General features: G+C 37.8%; 1 protein-coding gene across 3 annotated transcripts in view; it reads left to right on the plus strand.

Annotated features, from left to right (window-relative positions):
- BANK1 (B cell scaffold protein with ankyrin repeats 1) overlaps nt 1–17492 on the plus strand; it is a 453451-nt gene that overhangs the window by 132931 nt on the left and 303028 nt on the right. For 2 of the 3 annotated variants that reach the window (XM_029235049.1, XM_029235050.1), the window contains exon 1: nt 4365–4621. The exons of the other annotated variant lie outside the window; for it this stretch is intronic. In XM_029235049.1, coding sequence (XP_029090882.1) covers nt 4552–4621 — 70 coding nt within the window. In that variant the 5' untranslated portion in view covers nt 4365–4551. Of the gene's footprint in view, nt 1–4364; nt 4622–17492 lie in introns of those variants that run through there. 3 annotated transcript variants of the gene reach the window in all.

The raw sequence follows: 17492 nt of genomic DNA on the forward strand, positions 1-17492 counted from the left end.
GCAAACTCACTTTCACTTGTTAGCACAGGCAGGGGTGAGGATGGGTGGCAGTGGGTGTGGTGGTATCAGCTATGGCACAAGCAGAAAACAACTTGATTAGTTCCACAAGGCATCCTCAATTGAACAGAAAAGTGAAGATTCAGCACATCTACACAACCAAGAGAAGAAACAAGTACATGATGCAAACAGCCCTGCAGGAAGGCATATCAGAGAGCTACCACATCCACCAATTAACAGTGAAATATTATTCCATAGGGACTTAGCAAATTAATGCTAAAGGGAATTGTATATTCTTTATGTTCATTTAGAAGAATGTAAAATTTTTTCCTTATTAATGAATGTCTCCAAACACTCAATTTATCGCCGTAGGTTGGTGTCAGCTTTCTGTTGCTACTCTAACAAACTACCAAAAACTTAGTAGCTTAAAACAACACTAATTTATTATCCTACAGTTTGGGAGGTCAGAAGTTCAAAATCCGTCTCACTGGGCTCAAAGACAGGCGTCAGCAGAGCTGGTTCCTTTTGGAGTCTCTGTAGGGGAATCTATTTCCTTGTCTTTTCCAGCTTCTGGAGGAGACCTACATTCCTTGGCTTGTGGCCCCTTCCTCACGTTATTCAAAGCATATTTTACTCCAATCTCTGCTTCCTCATCCTGTCTCTTCTCTGACTCTCCTGCTTCCATCTTATAAGTGCTCGTGTAATTACATTGGCTCACCTGGGTAATCCAGGCTACTCTTCCCATCTCAATATCCTTAACTTAATTCCGCCTTCCATGGAATGTAAGGTAATAAATACACAGGTTCTGGGGATTCATATGTGGACATCTTTAGGGGGCCCATCACACAATTAGATTAGTATGAAAGAAGTCAGTTAAATGTGAGGAAGGATAAGAAAATGAAGAAAGCCTCCCAGCAGCAACAACAAAGAAAGTATTATTGCTAAGAAATTCCTTCGTACCTTCCTAGTATTTGATCTAGTTTTGAACTAGAAAATAAGATGTATAATAACACTCTATAAGAATAATATAATTCAGTGTCTAAAGATCTGGACATGTCCTTCGAGAGGAAAATTCTCCAATAATAAATAGCCATGAAGAAGCAAAGTACTCTTTCACTTTTACAATAGTTTGCTGCATTAGGAAAGAACCTGTTTTGTTCTTTAAAGGGATCCAGAATCTAAAAGTAGAAATAAAACCAGCAGAATTAGCAAAAGCATCCAGTCTGCAAGGGCACAAGAAATCAGCCACTGCAATTGCAACAGGGCAACAGTCAAAACAGCCTCAGACATCCAGTTATTGGAACATAGCGTCAGTGTGAGACCCTTATAATTTCTTCCGAGTAGAGTAATAATACTGAGGCTGTCAATATGCTGCTAGAGAAAAAGAATGCAAGGGAAGAAAATCAATAGATCCAAGAGTTTGATATATTGAGAAACTAGAAACCAACTGTGGCTAGCATTTTTGGTCATTGTATAATAGAGGAAAAATCAGAAACCTGCTATTACACACTGCTGGTAGCATTCTGCCTGAAAAAGCATCTCAGTGTGAGAATTACTAAGTGCCTCTTCCCTGAGAACAAGTGTGAACCAACAGATAACCCAGCATTTCAGGCAGTATCATTTCCTTAGGGGAGAAAGTAGGGGGAAAATAAAGTCAACTGTGACTAAAGTTGTGTTTGACACTAAGAAACAAGACCAAAATGAGTGAAAACATTTCTAAAATATCTTTTTGTAAATGCATAGGCAAAGTTAGAATACATGTAAGACTTAGGTCACGGCCTCTGTGTGTGTCGTCTCCACACATTTTCTTTTCTTTGTGAAAACAATGTCTACATAGTCTCAACCAATAGTGCCAATGTTGTAATGAATTATGAGTACGGTTCATGCCTATTTTTAAGGAGATAGATGCTCATTTCTATGAGATTTTTGCTCTGTGGGAAAGTGAGTAGGAAAACAAAAGCAATTTTTTGATATGTATATGTATAACCTTGCCTATGATGTCCATGTAATTTTTAGCAATAACTTTATGTGACCTTAAAAGGAAGAGAAGGCTTCTAACTAAGAGGGAAGGCTATAGGGTCAGATCTGGGATTGAATTCCAGCTCTGCCACTTAAAACTTTTAAAACCCAGATTCCTCATTTGTAAAATACAGTTAAAGCCACATTGTTTTGAGAACCAAATGACAGGAACACTGTGAAACGCTTACATAGTGCTTGGCACATAGAATACTTAAAACAAAACAGAGTAGCTGTTAACAGCAACATTAATAAAACAAGAGTGAACGAATAAGTAAAGGGGCTAAGCTGTTACCTCATAACTTTTGAACAAGAGCTATGTTCTCATTCCGTACCTGAAACAAAAACAAACCTAGAATAATTTTTGAACTTTAGTAGATTTTTAAAGATTTTCTAGCACAAAGTCTTAACCAATGAAGTAGTTTTAAAAAACAGCCCATGATTTTAAACACATTTTTGTTTTTATTTTACCAGGATCATATGGGTATAAATTGTGGAAGTGAGCATCTGAAAACATACTTAATTATCCTATGTACTGTAAGTCTTCTATGTGTATTAGAGGAGACAGCGTCATAAAATTGTATAGCTGGCAGAGACTCGAATATAATTATTCCAATTTCCTCATTTAGCTGAGATTATGCAAGGCTCAGAAATATTGAGAATTGCCCCGCTTGCCCAGATAGTGAGGTGGAGAGTCAAGATGGCATCCGCAGCCTTCTGACTTCCAGTCCGGGGTTCTTCAGACATGTGACAGATACAGTTTGCTATCTAAAGACTATCCTTCTTTGCAAATCTTTGTGTGCTGGGGGCGGGGGGAATGAGCATTGTGTATTTCCGTAGAACAAACTGGGATGCCTTTGAAGATGTGGACACTTAACAGGGGAGCGGGAGCTGGAATGTGTATATCACTTTCTCCTCAGAATCTTTGTCAGGGCTTCCCTGGTGGCGCAGTGGTTGAGAGTCCGCCTGCCGATGCAGGGGACACGGGTTTGTGCCCCGGTCTGGGAAGATCCCACGTGCTGCGGAGTGGCTGGGCCCGTGAGCCATGGCCGCTGAGCCTGCGTGTCCGGAGCCTGTGCTCTGCAACGGGAGAGGCCGCAACCGCGAAAAAAACCAAAACAAAACAAAACAAAAATCTTTGTCACAGTATCTTTTGTGGAGAAGATACATCACTTAGGGCATTGTCTCCCCAGTGGATTGGTTTAAGAAGACTATGCTTTCCTGAGAACTGAATTCCTGGAACTCTTGACCAAGAGTTTATATGCACCCTGCAATCCAAACCCCCTGTCTTTACCTTATTGTACTGCAGTCTGTTGGTAAACAGGCGTTTGTAGAAGACAGTAAACTTGTCAATATGATATTATTTCATAAATTAGATAATATCTTTTGCTCCATTATTTCAAATACAGGAAATCAACTTAAAGTTAATAATGAGGTTAAAGGAACAATTGGAAAGCGGATAAAGATACCTATAATAGTTTTCAAAATTTGCTGACATTTCTCCAAGTTTACTTCATTATGGTATAAAATGTAAAAAAGTACAGTTATGTGAAAGAAAAGTTTAACATTTTGATACTTTGACAGTTGATTTTCTAAAAAAGACTTTGTGAGATAAATAATTGCTACACAAGCCTCCCTCCTAGGTTTTTTTTTCTAAAAAGAGGGAGAGGAACATTTAGGCGTGAACGATTACCAAAACTTCAAATTGATCTTCAAAAATATTTTTAACATCAGAACGTAAATTAGTAATTTAGAGATCCTTGAGAGAACAAGGGACATTTATTTTAAGGCTCTGGGGGAAACTCTTAAGTATTTCACAGTCTTTAAAGCAAACAAACAAACAAAGGACCTATTTAGATCCATAACTTATTATTTTTTTTACTAGGTCCGGTTCTGACTTGGAGCAGGAATAGGAAATAAATTTTTAGGATTTAAAAATCATTTTATAATTTATGGCTCTAGCTTAAAATTTCTGGGCAAAATGCAATATCAGAAACAAACAGTGAACCAACCCAAAAAACCCTCCAAACAAACAAAAAAACCAACTATATATCTACATCCACATCTTTATACCTTTACTGATACATCCATATCTGTATGTCTATATCTCTTAGTCCCCTTTTCCAGCAAGTGTCTACTTCTGGTATCCCTGTTCCTGGAAGTGGAAGCATCGTGGAAGCCCTTGAATGGGACAAGAAGGGCTACAGGAACAGGTAACCTAGCTCAAAAAATGTCCTGAGTGAAAAGATGAGGCGGGAACAGGACCAGAGAGTGTTAGGAGAAACCAAAGCGTCCTAAAAAGGAGGCCCGAGCAAGCCCTTGAGCAGTTTCACTTCCGCGGGGCGCCCAGCGTGGCGAGCCCTCGCCCTGAGGCCCGCGCCCCGGGGCTGCGTTTCCGGGACCTCGGCCGCAGCCGCCGCGGTGGGAAGCGGGCTGAGGACGGTTGGGGGCACGGAGACCAGCTCGCGGAAAACCTCAGACCAGGAGAGGCCGGGCTCGGCGGGCACCTGTCCAGGCGCCCGGGCTTCAGCAGCCGCGATGCTGCCAGCAGCGCCGGGCCGGGCGGGCGGGAGTCGGGAATGGCCCGCAGGCGGCCCAGCGCCCCGAGGTGGGTGTGCGCGCGGCCGGGCGGCCGGAAGGAGGCCAGCCCGCCCCGGGGTCCCGCGGAGACTGTGCGCCTCGAGGCCGCGGGACCACGGCTGCCGCTCCGCCGCGCAGCCGGCTTCTGTCGGGGGCTCCTTGCCGGGGGAATCGGGACGCGACGCGGTGGGAGCGCTCCTTGAGTCTGGGCGGCGTGCCACCGCCGGTGCCGCAGCTTCTGAGTAGCTGGAACTTTCCCGAGCACCCGGGACAGGCTCCTCTAGTTTCTAAAATCAGCTTGGAACGTGTTTTAAAGTTACGCATCAGCCTAAAACTTTTGTCAACATGGCAAACCTGCCCTTTGGTAGCATCGTCCGTTTACCTGCCGGGTCTCCCAAAATCCAATCCGGTAAATTTGGCCTGTGACCTACTAATCAGACAGGTTACTTTCTGTAAAAACTCCTCGAAACACAGATTTTCTTAACTTGTTGAAAGGAAAAGCAATCCGTTCGGTTGAATACATAAATGCATTTACGGGTCAAACATAAGTTAAGGCACTTGTTTTCATTCCTTTTTGAAGTATGTCAAATGCATTTGTGAATTGTACACTGATTATAAAAAGTGTTCAGTTTTGAAAATGAAAAAGAAAAGGCTTCACTTGGATATTAAGATTCCTGGAGATGTTCACACTGAGATGTGCGATAAGAAAATCTGAGTGAAATTCTATTAATTTGCTGAATGGAGTTTCTCATAGCTTATTAGCATTTTGTTAAGTAATGAAATTATGGCTTTAGCTGTTTCTCTTGGCAAGTGTTTTTTTTCATATATAAATTTTAAAAGACTGCTTTTCAGTTAAAATGGGGGTATTTGTGGCAATGGAAATGGCAAGAAAGGAATTATATCTTAATACGTTAACTTTCTAAATGTTAAACATTATTCTGAAAACTGGTCTGATGGACTGCATCTGTGCTTGGTTCAGTAAATAAACCAGCCTTGTCTTTTGAACCTTGAGTAGGTTAGCTCTTTTGTAATTTCAACTGAACAATTTAGTTAAATAGAATCAGCTACAATTTGTTTCAAACTTCTAGATGGAGCACTTTAGCCAGAACATGACTATTATTTCACTTAATACTCAAGTAATACTTTGAGGTATTTGCTATTGTGAATAATGCTGGAGTGATGTGAACCAACTTTTGTCTCATCCTGAGTATCCCTGTTCCTCCCATGCGTTTCCCCCCATCTCCTTTGGTCCTTCCAATATGGTATTTATTACTTGCTTCATTTGTCTCCTCATCTGGCTCAGGTAATGACACTTCTCTTATACTGAGCTATCTTTTTGTTATTAACCCATGCCATTCCTAGATATGAAAAGTATTCTAAAAGAACTATTTCTGATTAATCCTTTTTTAAAAAATGGATACCTTTCCGTGTGACCTCTGTCTCTGCTTTGGGCAAGTGTCTCCACAGCATCTTAGACTTTGGCTTAATGTGACACATTAAGGGTCAGTTAGTCCAACTGCCTCATTTTAGACATGAGAAAACTGAGACTCAGGGAGTGATTTGCCCACAGTCCCATAACCAATAACTATTTGAAGATCCTGTTCATCATTTCACCAACAATCTTTACCTGCCCACCCCCAAGACTTGTGTAGTGATATGAGTGTAAAATGGGCAAACACAGTTTAAAGTGGTAAATACAGTTTCATGCCTATGAAGATTATATGTCTAGCATTAGGTGTATTGTGTATTTGTAATGACAATATCTTGTGTTTACTGCCATCAGAGAAATCTTTGAGTGTCCAACTTGTCCTTTAATGGAAGCAGAAAAGATATGATACCCAGAACTAAGACAGTGTGAAAATGGTGCACAGTGGTGAAAATTCCGCTTAGACTTTATTTTCTGGCTTTATGTTTAACTAGATACTGTCCACTAATGTCCAAAAGAGAAATTCCTTCCTTGTTTTATTCCAAAACTAATGATTGTTTAAATTTAAACTGCTACCTTCAGTAAGGACTGTTTATTAAAGCACAGATTGCTCCCTACCCCGTAGTTTTTGTATTTTTTATTAATATTATTTGATGCCTCTGATGAAGAGAGAGATCAGTTGTTAGGTTAAAAGCAGAAAGCATCTGTCCTGTCTCACATCTTAATATGTTAACTTTCTAAATGTTGAACATTAACTTTCTGAAAACTGTGGTCTGATGGACTGCATCTTTGCTTGTGAGAAACATGGTTTGTCTAGGTCTTTCCTTTGTGTCCTAAAGTTCTTGAAGATTTGAAGCTCTTTACTCTAACTACAGTCTTCCAACATAGCCAACAAGGTAGATTTCTCCTACCAGGGAAATACCCTATTTAACTCTAGTGGCTGGTAAAACTTGCTTTCTTCAGACCAGCGAGAAAGGTTCTGAGATAAGCTTACTTATGCTGAGATTTTAAAGAGAGGTAGCTCTCTCAGGGCCTTTTTTACTTTAATATGGGATAATTCTGTAATATTTACTTGCTTAGGATTTCAGGCGTACACAACAGCCTACTGGGCGTCGTACTTGGGGTAGCAGAGGGGCCTTTCTTGCCACATGTATCTGAACATGTGCTTTAGGTGATCATACCCTACTTATGATGGCCTCTGGGCTCAGACTGCTTCAGTCCAGCTTCATTGCATATGTGCTTTGCGATCTTGGATAAATCAATTAATCTGTCATTATCCCAACTGGTCCATTAAAAAAGCAAAAGAGGGTACAAAGCAACATTTATTTGAAAGAATGTTTTTGAGGATTAAAGGAGAAAATGCATGTGAAGTGCTTTTCAGGGTGCCATAGCAAAGAGTAATTGCTTGATACGTGTTAGTTTTACTTCCTTGGTCATTGGTCAGTAGTGTCATATTTACATGTAAAAGATAGAGTTCTTATTGAGAAGCTGCCTCATGGTGACTTGGGGAGAAACTTAAAAGAATGAAGCCATCAAACTCCCACACTAAAAAAATTTGGGAGTGTGACTTCTGTAGTAAGATATTGTCATAATCTTGGGGAAATAGTGTGGTTAATAGTTCTGAGAGGAGAAAAAGAAGGAATCCACAATGAGAATAACTAAGGATAGATGGATTAAAAGGGTTTAAACTAGGGCAGTTACAGGAAAGAATAAAGCGGGAATTTAAGAGGACAAAATGAGAGTGTGTTTTATTTCCCCATATCACAGAGTACCAATTGTGACCCAATTAAAAAAAAATAAATGTATGTGAAAAAAATAAGCATCAAACATAAAATTGTGGGATACTTCATCAAATTATAAGAAGATGGAAGATCTATTTTGCCAAAATATTTACTGTTGGGTTAAAAAAAATCCAATGTAAAGAATATCATTCCTGCCAAATATAAATCACATGTTTTGAGGATTTAAATGGCTTTTACCCGATCATCTAAGTTACAGCTGCTATTTTATTACTTTCTTTATAAATTATAGAATACCTTATAGTAATTTTGGAGACAACTATGAAATAAGAATAGGAAGGACAAACATTCTGGAAGTTATTATTTAAAAATAAGTTATTATATGGCCTTGTAATTCTTTCCTGTTTTAAATGTAAAGAATGGTATCTAAGTTTTACTGCAGACACTGAAATAGTCCAGGTGGTGAAAATAACAGATATTGTATGGACTTATACCCTCCTGTATTTATTTTTGACTCAGAGAAAAATAATGAGCCTTTTAGACCTTTACCACTGAACAGAAATATCATTGTTGCTTCCAAATTGAGATAATCCAGAAAGACCACTTCCCTTTGTAATCATGAGAAGTAATTCATCATTGCCTTGTGGTATTTTATAAGATTTTCTTTGCTCCAGTTTATTAAAATAAGTTTTGTTTTATCATATTAACCATGTGCCATATTTTCCTTTCTTTTAAGCTCCTGTACCTCTTTTCCATATTAGTAATTCTCATTGCTTCATGATTTATGTGTTCCATTTTATAAGGAAGACATACAGAAAAGTGTAAGAACAGTTCCTGACTTGGAATTTCATTTGCCTGATTTCGTTTGGTCATGATCTACGCTGAGGTGTAAACTTCATCCTTTGGTCGGGATCAATATCCTCATTCCCTTTTTGTTTGAATTTATCCTTAGGATCATGTCTAACTTTCAGAAGAAAACATAGTGTCAGACCACTTGAAATTTTGGCCTTCTTTTAATAGCTACCATTTATTACGTTTCTACTTTGAATTCATAATATATGGATATCACATTACCTTGATAGTTGAGAGCATCAGAGGATTAGCACCTACTTTGGACAGGAAGTTATATTGTTCCATATAATCATATGAAAACATTTAATAATTCATTGTGTTCTTTCATTTCCTAAAAAAACGTGTAAGTTTTGTTTTAGGGTTTGGGGTGGAGGGTGAAGCACCAACATCAAAGATATGGAGAAACAAATCATATCAAAGTGGTAGGATTCTATAAAATCATGGAACTGGAATGACACATTGTAGAGCAGGGCTCCCCAACCCCCAGGCCGTGGACCGTTAGTGGTCCGCAGCCTGTTAGGAACTGGGCCGCACAGCAGGAGGGGAGCAAGGGGACACTTCACTGCCGCTCCCCATCGCTCGCATTACCGCCTGGACCACCCTGCCCCCTGCCCAGCCAGCAGAAATATTGCCTTCCACGAAAGCGGTCCCTGGTGCCAAAAAGTTTGGGGGACCAATGTTGTAGAGTATTTCTTGTGGCTGTGTGAAGAATCCCGAAAATTTATACATTTTCTACATTGGCCAATCACATTTTATTTAGATTTAGTAGACCCATGTAATTAAAAAATCTCAGGAGACAACTACAGTTTTAATACAATTCGTGAACTATTGGGTCACAGTTGGGAAAGTGAGTGAGATAAAACTGAAGCAAAAATCTACTTTGATTTCAATTAAGGGGATAATTTCCTTAATTTCCTCATTACTTTTCAGTAAGAGTTTAGAACTTTCACTACTCCAGGCACTTCTCTGTAGACCAGAGGACCCTTCCTTTATCATATCCTGTCCATCCATACCTATGTAAAATGGGTAGAACCATGGACAGCCCAGATTCCAGAAACAGTTACTTTGGCCAAGAATAGGCACTTGATTCAAAGGCAGCCAGTCCATGGACTGCTTAATGACCGGTGATGTGTGTTGTCTGGCACACACATTTAAAGGTTTGTTGGGCTCAACCAAGCCCTTCTTTCAAACAAGAGATAATGAGACTGTTGTCAGTGGAAGGTCGATGTTTGATGATATACAGTAGAGACTGACAGCTAGTTGACTCATGTGCAAGGTGGATAATTAGAAAGAAGACGAGAAGAGAGAATTAAGGAGCACTGAAAGACAAAGGGAGGAGTTTTAGTTTCTGACTTCCCATTTCCAGACCAAGTAAGACCCAGCTGCACTTGTTCTGATACTGTCTGTTCATGAAATGCCTGTGGCGTCCTTGCAATGACCTTCTCTTTACATGGACTAATTTGAATGAGCTTCTCTTCTTTGGAGGAAAAAAAAGAGTTTGGGTTAGAATAACTTTATTTCTCAAACACTGCCACTCCTGTTCACATAAGCTTCTTCTCTTTTAGAAAGTCGTTATTATTGTTAAAGTGATGTCTTCTGTGCATCTTCCATTGAAAGTTAAACAATCTGAGAATTAGGTCTATTCCTTTTATGTGCTGAAAGTAGGGTGCCTTATGAGTAAGTCTTGTGTTCCTCTAGATAAGAATATTTGGAGTTTTCTGGCTTTATTGTTGATATTTGAAGAAACTGCATGCAGCTATTTTTGTCTCTAAACTTGAAGTCTCTATAGTTGGTGAGGAAATACTTCATTCAAAGGTTAATATTATAAGAATTAAGCACTGTTAAGAAGTCTAGAGTTTTGCATTATGTACTATAGTTACAGAATTATGTTAATTATAAAATTTAGCAATAGACTTTTTGTTTTGTTATTTCTGTTTTTATTTATCTGAAAAATTTACAGCATACTGTTTCTGACAAATTTTTAAAATGTATTGAAATTGAGGCACACAGAGAGGATGCTTATGACATTTATCTTGGTAAAAAAAGGAAGAGAAGATACCAAAGCAGCATAATTTACTATTATCGCAATCCCCCGGCATATGATGAAAAATAGCATCACTGACAGGCAATTGTGAAAACTTTATATACACTGTCAGTGGGTTAATGTCAATCTGGAGCCGTGTAATCAGCGTTGTACTTCAGAGATTGGTCCTTGATTAAGATATTTTTTTAGAAATAGAGTAGAAAGTTTAGCATCCTCATTAGTTTACAGATGATATGTCAATAATGGGGTTAATGATCATCTTGGAAAACAAGATTAAATTCAGTGTGCTCTTACCAAACTGGGGGAGATAGGCACAAATTAATGAAGTTCAGGTGTGATCAATTAAGTGTAGTGATGTAGATGAAGGACTTAGGCTCAGAATGATAAAAGATTTTCAAGTTTTGACAAGGGTACATTCACAGTCTCATAATGAGCCACGGGGAGAGTTGCAGAAGAAGAAGCTGGAAAAGTAAACGGAAACTAAATTACATAAATCTGTGAGCAAAGTCCCCTAAGTAAATATAATGAGTAGCTATTGAAGAGTTTTAAAACAGAAGCGTGACATCACTAGATTTTGGTTTTTAGAAGATCACAGGAAAGGCTATTCTTCTTCTGAATCACCTTCTAAATCAATGAAGGTGAAAATAAAAAGAGAATTTATAACCTAAAAAAAAAAGATCATGTAACCTGCTTTTGGTACAACAAATTGGAAGAGGTCAACAATGGAAAGGTTTTGAACAATTAGGAGTTTATCAACCAGTAAAATATAGGGAGAAGTGGACATGTTTATTAAGAACTATTACTTACATACTTTTTGTAGTATAGTAGGAGATATAGAACCTGAGGGGGAAAGAGATGTGAAGAATCAATCTTAGGTTTGTGGCATGGAAAACTTGGAGGGTCATAAAGCTGTCGTTTACTCCAATGGAAAAGATTGAAAGAGCAGGAGGAAACGGTAAGGGCATGAGAACATCCAATTGCAATTTTGCGTATATTATATTTGTAGCGATGTCAAGTAAACATTTGATATTATGATCTGGAGCTCAGAAAGGCAGTTCAGGCTGGAGATATAAAATTGGGGAAAATACAGTCTTTAAAACTGCATCAGTAAATAAGATAACAGAAAAAAAAGAGTTTAGAGTAGAAAGAAAAGATGACCCAGGATAAAGAACCATGTAAAGCAAACATTTAAAGCATTGATAGAGCGAGAGGAGTTACCCAATATGATTGAGGAGAGGCTAAAGAGAAAAGGAGGAAAATAAGAGTAAAACGGCAAGAATTCAAGAATAAAATGTTTGGGGAAGGCAAGAATGGTGAACTGACTCAGATTCTTTGAATAGGTCAGGTAAATTGAGGACTGAAATTTAGCCAATGGATCTGGCACCATGAAACTTAAGATGACCTTAGAGAGAGAAGTAAGTAGCTTTAGTAGAGGGGATGAGAGTTGAAGGGTGAAGGTAGATGAGGATGTGCACGCCATGTAGACAACTTTTTAAAGCGTGGCTGCCAGAGTGTAGAAAGGAAGTAGCCACTGCAGGAGATGTGGGGCAAGGAAAGAATTTTATTTATGTATTTATTTTTTTGTTTTAAGATCTGTGCTGCTATAATGATTTATTTGTACTCAAAAGCTAATAGCACTACACCAAAGGGGATTTTCTCCTGTGAAAAGTTTCAAAGACAAGTTCCATAAATTCCATTAGGAACACATTTTAATGTATAGATTTTCTTATGTGTTTAAATATTCTGTTTCATTTTTTCTCTTACTGCTTTCCTTCTCTTTTTCCATGTTTCCAGAGTGCTTCTTCCTCCTCCTCTCCTCCCCTTCCTTCTCCTCCTTCATTCCTTTTCCCTCTCCCCACCTCCTTCTCTCCCTAAGCATCAATGTTAATGGAAAATAACATATTTCTTTAGAAACTTTGTTTCTAAAACTTTTCATATTTCATAGAAACTTTGTTTCAATGCTAGATTATTCCATGGCTTTATTTTTTGTTGATCATCCCGTCCTTTTTATCCAAATTGGAATCAATGCATCACTATTACAATCATATCTTTGCATATGCTTCAACTCTCACCCACCTCTTTTTGTCATACCTGCTTGATAAAACAGCAACCCTACATAAGTCTATCCAATTGTATTCTTCCTGTCCGAATCCACATAACTGAATGTTGCTAAATAAAAGCACATTCAAGCAGGTTGGTGTAGTTATAAATTTTGATAGTTATTGTTACATGTTAGTTGTGTCATAGAAGATTTTGATAATAAATGACAGTGAGCTCAAAATTGCATTCCCTGACAAGGGTGTAGAATGCAGATTTGTTCTGTGATGTCAGATCAATGAAATCTTACATACATTCTGTCTGCTGATGGGCAAAAAACACTGAACCATGCTGCCTAACACTGTATACACTAGATAAGGTGGCTCTTGAGCACTTGAAATACAGCTGGTTCAAACTGAGATGTGCTGGAAATCTAAAAACACACACTAAAAAAAAAAAAAAAAAAGGGCTTCCCTGGTGGCGCAGTGGTTGAGTCCGCGTGCCGATGCAGGGGACGCAGGTTCGTGCTCCGGTCCAGGAAGATCCCACATGCCGCGGAGCGGCTGGGCCTGCGCGTCCAGAGCCTGTGCTCCGCAACGGGAGAGGTCACAACAGTGAGAGGCCTGCATACCGCAAAACAAACAAACAAACACACGCACACTAGTTTTTAAAGATTTAGTACAAAAAAGTAGAATATAAAATCTCTCAGTCATTTTTATATGGATTACATTTTATATGGATTACATTTTATATGGATTAAATATATTGCACTTACTGGATTAAATTAAATATATTACTATAATTAATTTTACCTGTTTTTATTTTTGAAATGTAGCTGTTACAAAATTAAAATTACATATGTGGTTAGCATTTGTGACTTGTATTTTCTGTTGGATAGCAGTGCTCTCAGCTTTCAAAAAAAACCCCAGTTAAATCCATTAAAGGTTTGATTTCTCCCTTATAAAATATTGTTATATAAATATTACCAGATAACTGTCATAAAAATGGTAACGTAATTCACAGTCCCTCCAGCAGTTTAAAGAGACCCTCTTCCCATTCATGCCCACCCACAGAAGGTATTTTAATAGTGACACTTCATTATTATTTTAATGCTAGGTAAAATTTAGCATTTTTTCATATCATTTACTCATATTTCTATTATGTCTTCTGTCTTAATAATTTGTAAGAGCACATTGTAAGATCATACTGTAAGAACATATCATATACTTTATCTTATGGATCACAGATACTTTTCTTTATCTTAGTCTTTCTGAATGATTTAGATTATGGTGTTTGTTGCCACTGAATATATTTTAATGCTCATTGGTTCAAATATGCTTATATTTTCTTTCCTAGTTCTGTTTCCTGTCTTGGCTGGAGGAGTCTTATAAACCCCTAAATGACCAATGTCACTTTCTACATTTTTTTTCTAGGATTTAACTTTTTATAGTTGCATGTAGTATGCTTGGGATTTATTTTTGTTTATAGCATGAGGCTGAAATCCAACTTTAAGTTTTTATTTTTTTTAAAAAATAAGGGCAGCCAATTGAGAAATCAACATTTATTAAAGGAACCCTACTCTTCCAAATGAATTGAAATACCACCATTGCCATACAGCAAATTTTCGTATATCCTGGAATTTGCATTCGGAGCGTTCTGTTCTACTAATGTATTTGTTTATTCCCAAGCCAATATCTGCTAAGGAAAGTTCTCCCAAGAAATCTCCTTTTCCTTTATTTTCTTGGCTATTAATAGATATTTATTCTTCTGTTTTTCCACTTGCATTTAAAGATTATTTTGTCCACTTCTCCTTCCCATGAAACAATTGGGATGCTGTGTAACACGTAGTTTAGAAGCATTTAATAGAAAATAATCTAGCAGTTTTAAGCAGAAAGAACTTTAAGATAGGGAATTGAGTTTTTACATAATTGATGTAAGGAGTTTGGAAATAGGCTGAGACAGTTTTCCTAAGTGTCCCGCTTGGGTGGGGGGCTGGAGCAGGGGGTAGGGGCAAATGGGGTGGTGACTGCTTTTTTATCACCATCAGGAAGCTAGGGAATCTGGAAGGCACTGAACCAGATGTTGGCATCTGAAACACACTGGCGTCAGGACCCTAAGAATTTCTGGCTTATAAGCCATCTCCTGTTTGCTGGATCTGCACTAACAAAAACAGATGCCTTTCATTTCTTTGGAATTGCATTATATGTATATACCGATTTGGGGAGAATCAACTTTAAATTCTATTAAGTATTCTATTGGATTAATTTGGGAAGAAAATTCTGTGTGAAAAAGGTCCTAGGTTTCAGAAGTATATAGTAACTTGGGTTACTTAAATCAATTGACAAAGTTGGAAACTTCCCACTCACTCATGTTACAACCACATGAAGGTTGAACTTTCCTGATGTGCTTCTGTGAACAAATGTAACAAGACATTACTTTCTGTATTTGAAATGTCTTTCCAGGTAATATTTTATCACAAAATTAGTTCCTTGAATCATTAATTGGAAAAATGTGACCTCTGCATTGAAATTATGAGAAGGAAAATATCTGAAATTTTATTAGTATCAAACTGTACAAGATATTAAAATAAAAAAAGACACACAATGCCTTTTTAAAAGGAATTTAAGATAGATCTTTGGATATGCCTATAGAATATTAGTTTACAATTTATCAAAAATTTTATTTGTATTATAGAGGAAACTAATTTCCTAATCTCTCCCCTGTTTCCTATACATTTTTCCAATTTAACATTGATAAATGTTATTTTACATGATAACTAAGGCTGCAAGTTGTGTTCACCTTTGTGAGTTGATTATCTGTACTGATATCTGTGTCTTATCTATATCAACTCAGATATGGGATCTGTCACTTACTTGTGTGACTTTGAACAGATTACTTATCTAGGCTCCAATTCTTTTATATCTGGAATGGGTAACACCCTATTTTATAGGATCATGATGATTAAATATAATTCTGTGTGTAAAGTGCCTGGAGCATTCATAACAGGTGCTTAGCAAAAGGCAAATATTATTACATTCAGCATAAGCTGGTATTCAGCTTTCACTTTTACTGGAAGAAATGTGTTTACATGGCTCATTCCCTGCACTTCTGGTGTCACATACCTATGAATCTCAGGATTGAGAGCCTCATATAAATGTTCTTTCAGTTCTCCTGTTTAATTTTTCTCAACACTACATTAAACACTGTAATATCTCAAACACATGATTCTCTGGGGATTCACTACAAACTGAACTTGATGAAACCTGTGATCTGTTATGAAAACAAATGCTGTGGTTCTATATGTGAATTGTGCGTTGTCTTGAGGAAAAATAGTTAATGGGTAAAGAACATTTTTCTCATTTTGAGAATTTAATTCTGTTTAAGCATTATATTTTCAAAAATAAAAATGTAGTTAATGTTCATTGCTTTATCCTTGGAGGAGACTTGGTCCACAACTGTATCATAGATTATACCCCCCCTCCCCGGCCCCATGAAGAAAAAACAACACACAGAAAAACTGGATCATGGTGTAGTTGACTCATAATGTAGTTGACTCAGATCATAGTGTAGTTGACTCTTAACTTTTGTGATAAAGGCATTTCTAATATCATCATATAGTTAAATAATAGTTGATATAGTTGTATAGGTAAAGCTTTAGTGATATATTTGAAATTGTTTAAATTATGTCTGAGCAGTGTATTCCTTATAGGGTATAAATCTATACAGTGTCTCACCTAGACCTCTAAGGGTGAGGAGAATAACAGAAAGGGGCCCCTAAGCAAATTCCTAGTTTTAAGTAACCTACAGTTCCTATAATTATGGAGAGAAAGGGACAGCTTTTCTATTTTTTTTATGAGAGCCAGCCTTCCGAGAAGTTAGCAATTAACACACATTTCATCTCTGCCTCTCCTTGGGAAAATATAGAAGATTCGTTAGAAAGTATGCTCATATGTAGTACTTTATTATATGACCTCTGAGAATAATTTTCTGATCTGGTGCATGTGAAAATCTAGGCTTAGGTTCCTCATTCTGAGTTTAAAGCCTACCTGAATCACCTAGTAGTTAGTCATATGACCTTAGGTAACTGTTACAGGACCTCTCTGTACCTCACCAAGAAATGAGGAAAGAACACTTAGTAATACTTGCAGCAGAGCAGGTGCTCTGTAATTGATGGCCGTCATGGCTGCTGCGAGGTGAGTAGGTGAGTGGCCATGTGAGACATTATGAAGGGTGACTCATACTTCTCTTACCTGATGGTCAATACCTCAAAAGCCTGAGTTCATACTTCCAGGGCTTTATTCCTTTAATACTGTGTTGCCCATATTGCTCTATAGCATGTATATTCCTTGGAAAAAAGTTTTCTATGGAGGAAAAAGTTTTGAATATACATATTAGAACATTAAAATGGCCTGAGAAATTCTGCAATAAACAGTGTCTCTTCAATCTCCTTGAAGCTATTGTTTCACAAATATATTTAACCGTGGGATGCTTTGTCATCTCAACACTGGTAGAGAAGTAAGTCCTTCTGCACAAAGTTATCATCCCTGTTAAATGGCAATGAGTTCTTGAGAGGATGGCTCTTTCAACCAGAGACTGGTTGCACTCCTTTTAGCTGTTTTCCTCGGTCTCTTCATTCCATTATGTAAATAAGGTTCTGACCCTTTGCTGATGACCACATTTTGAAAGAGTGGGAGGGAGGCTTATAATAGAAATAAAAGCAGAAGGAGCTATACAGTAGGGAAATGACATTGGTAGACTGAGTAGGGCACACACAATTGGCCAATTTCTTTCATTCTCTTAT

The sequence above is a fragment of the Monodon monoceros genome, unplaced genomic scaffold (genome assembly GCF_005190385.1).
Source record: "Monodon monoceros isolate NGI ecotype Baffin Bay Population unplaced genomic scaffold, NGI_Narwhal_1 Super_Scaffold_20, whole genome shotgun sequence".
Classification (NCBI taxonomy): Eukaryota; Metazoa; Chordata; class Mammalia; order Artiodactyla; family Monodontidae; genus Monodon; species Monodon monoceros.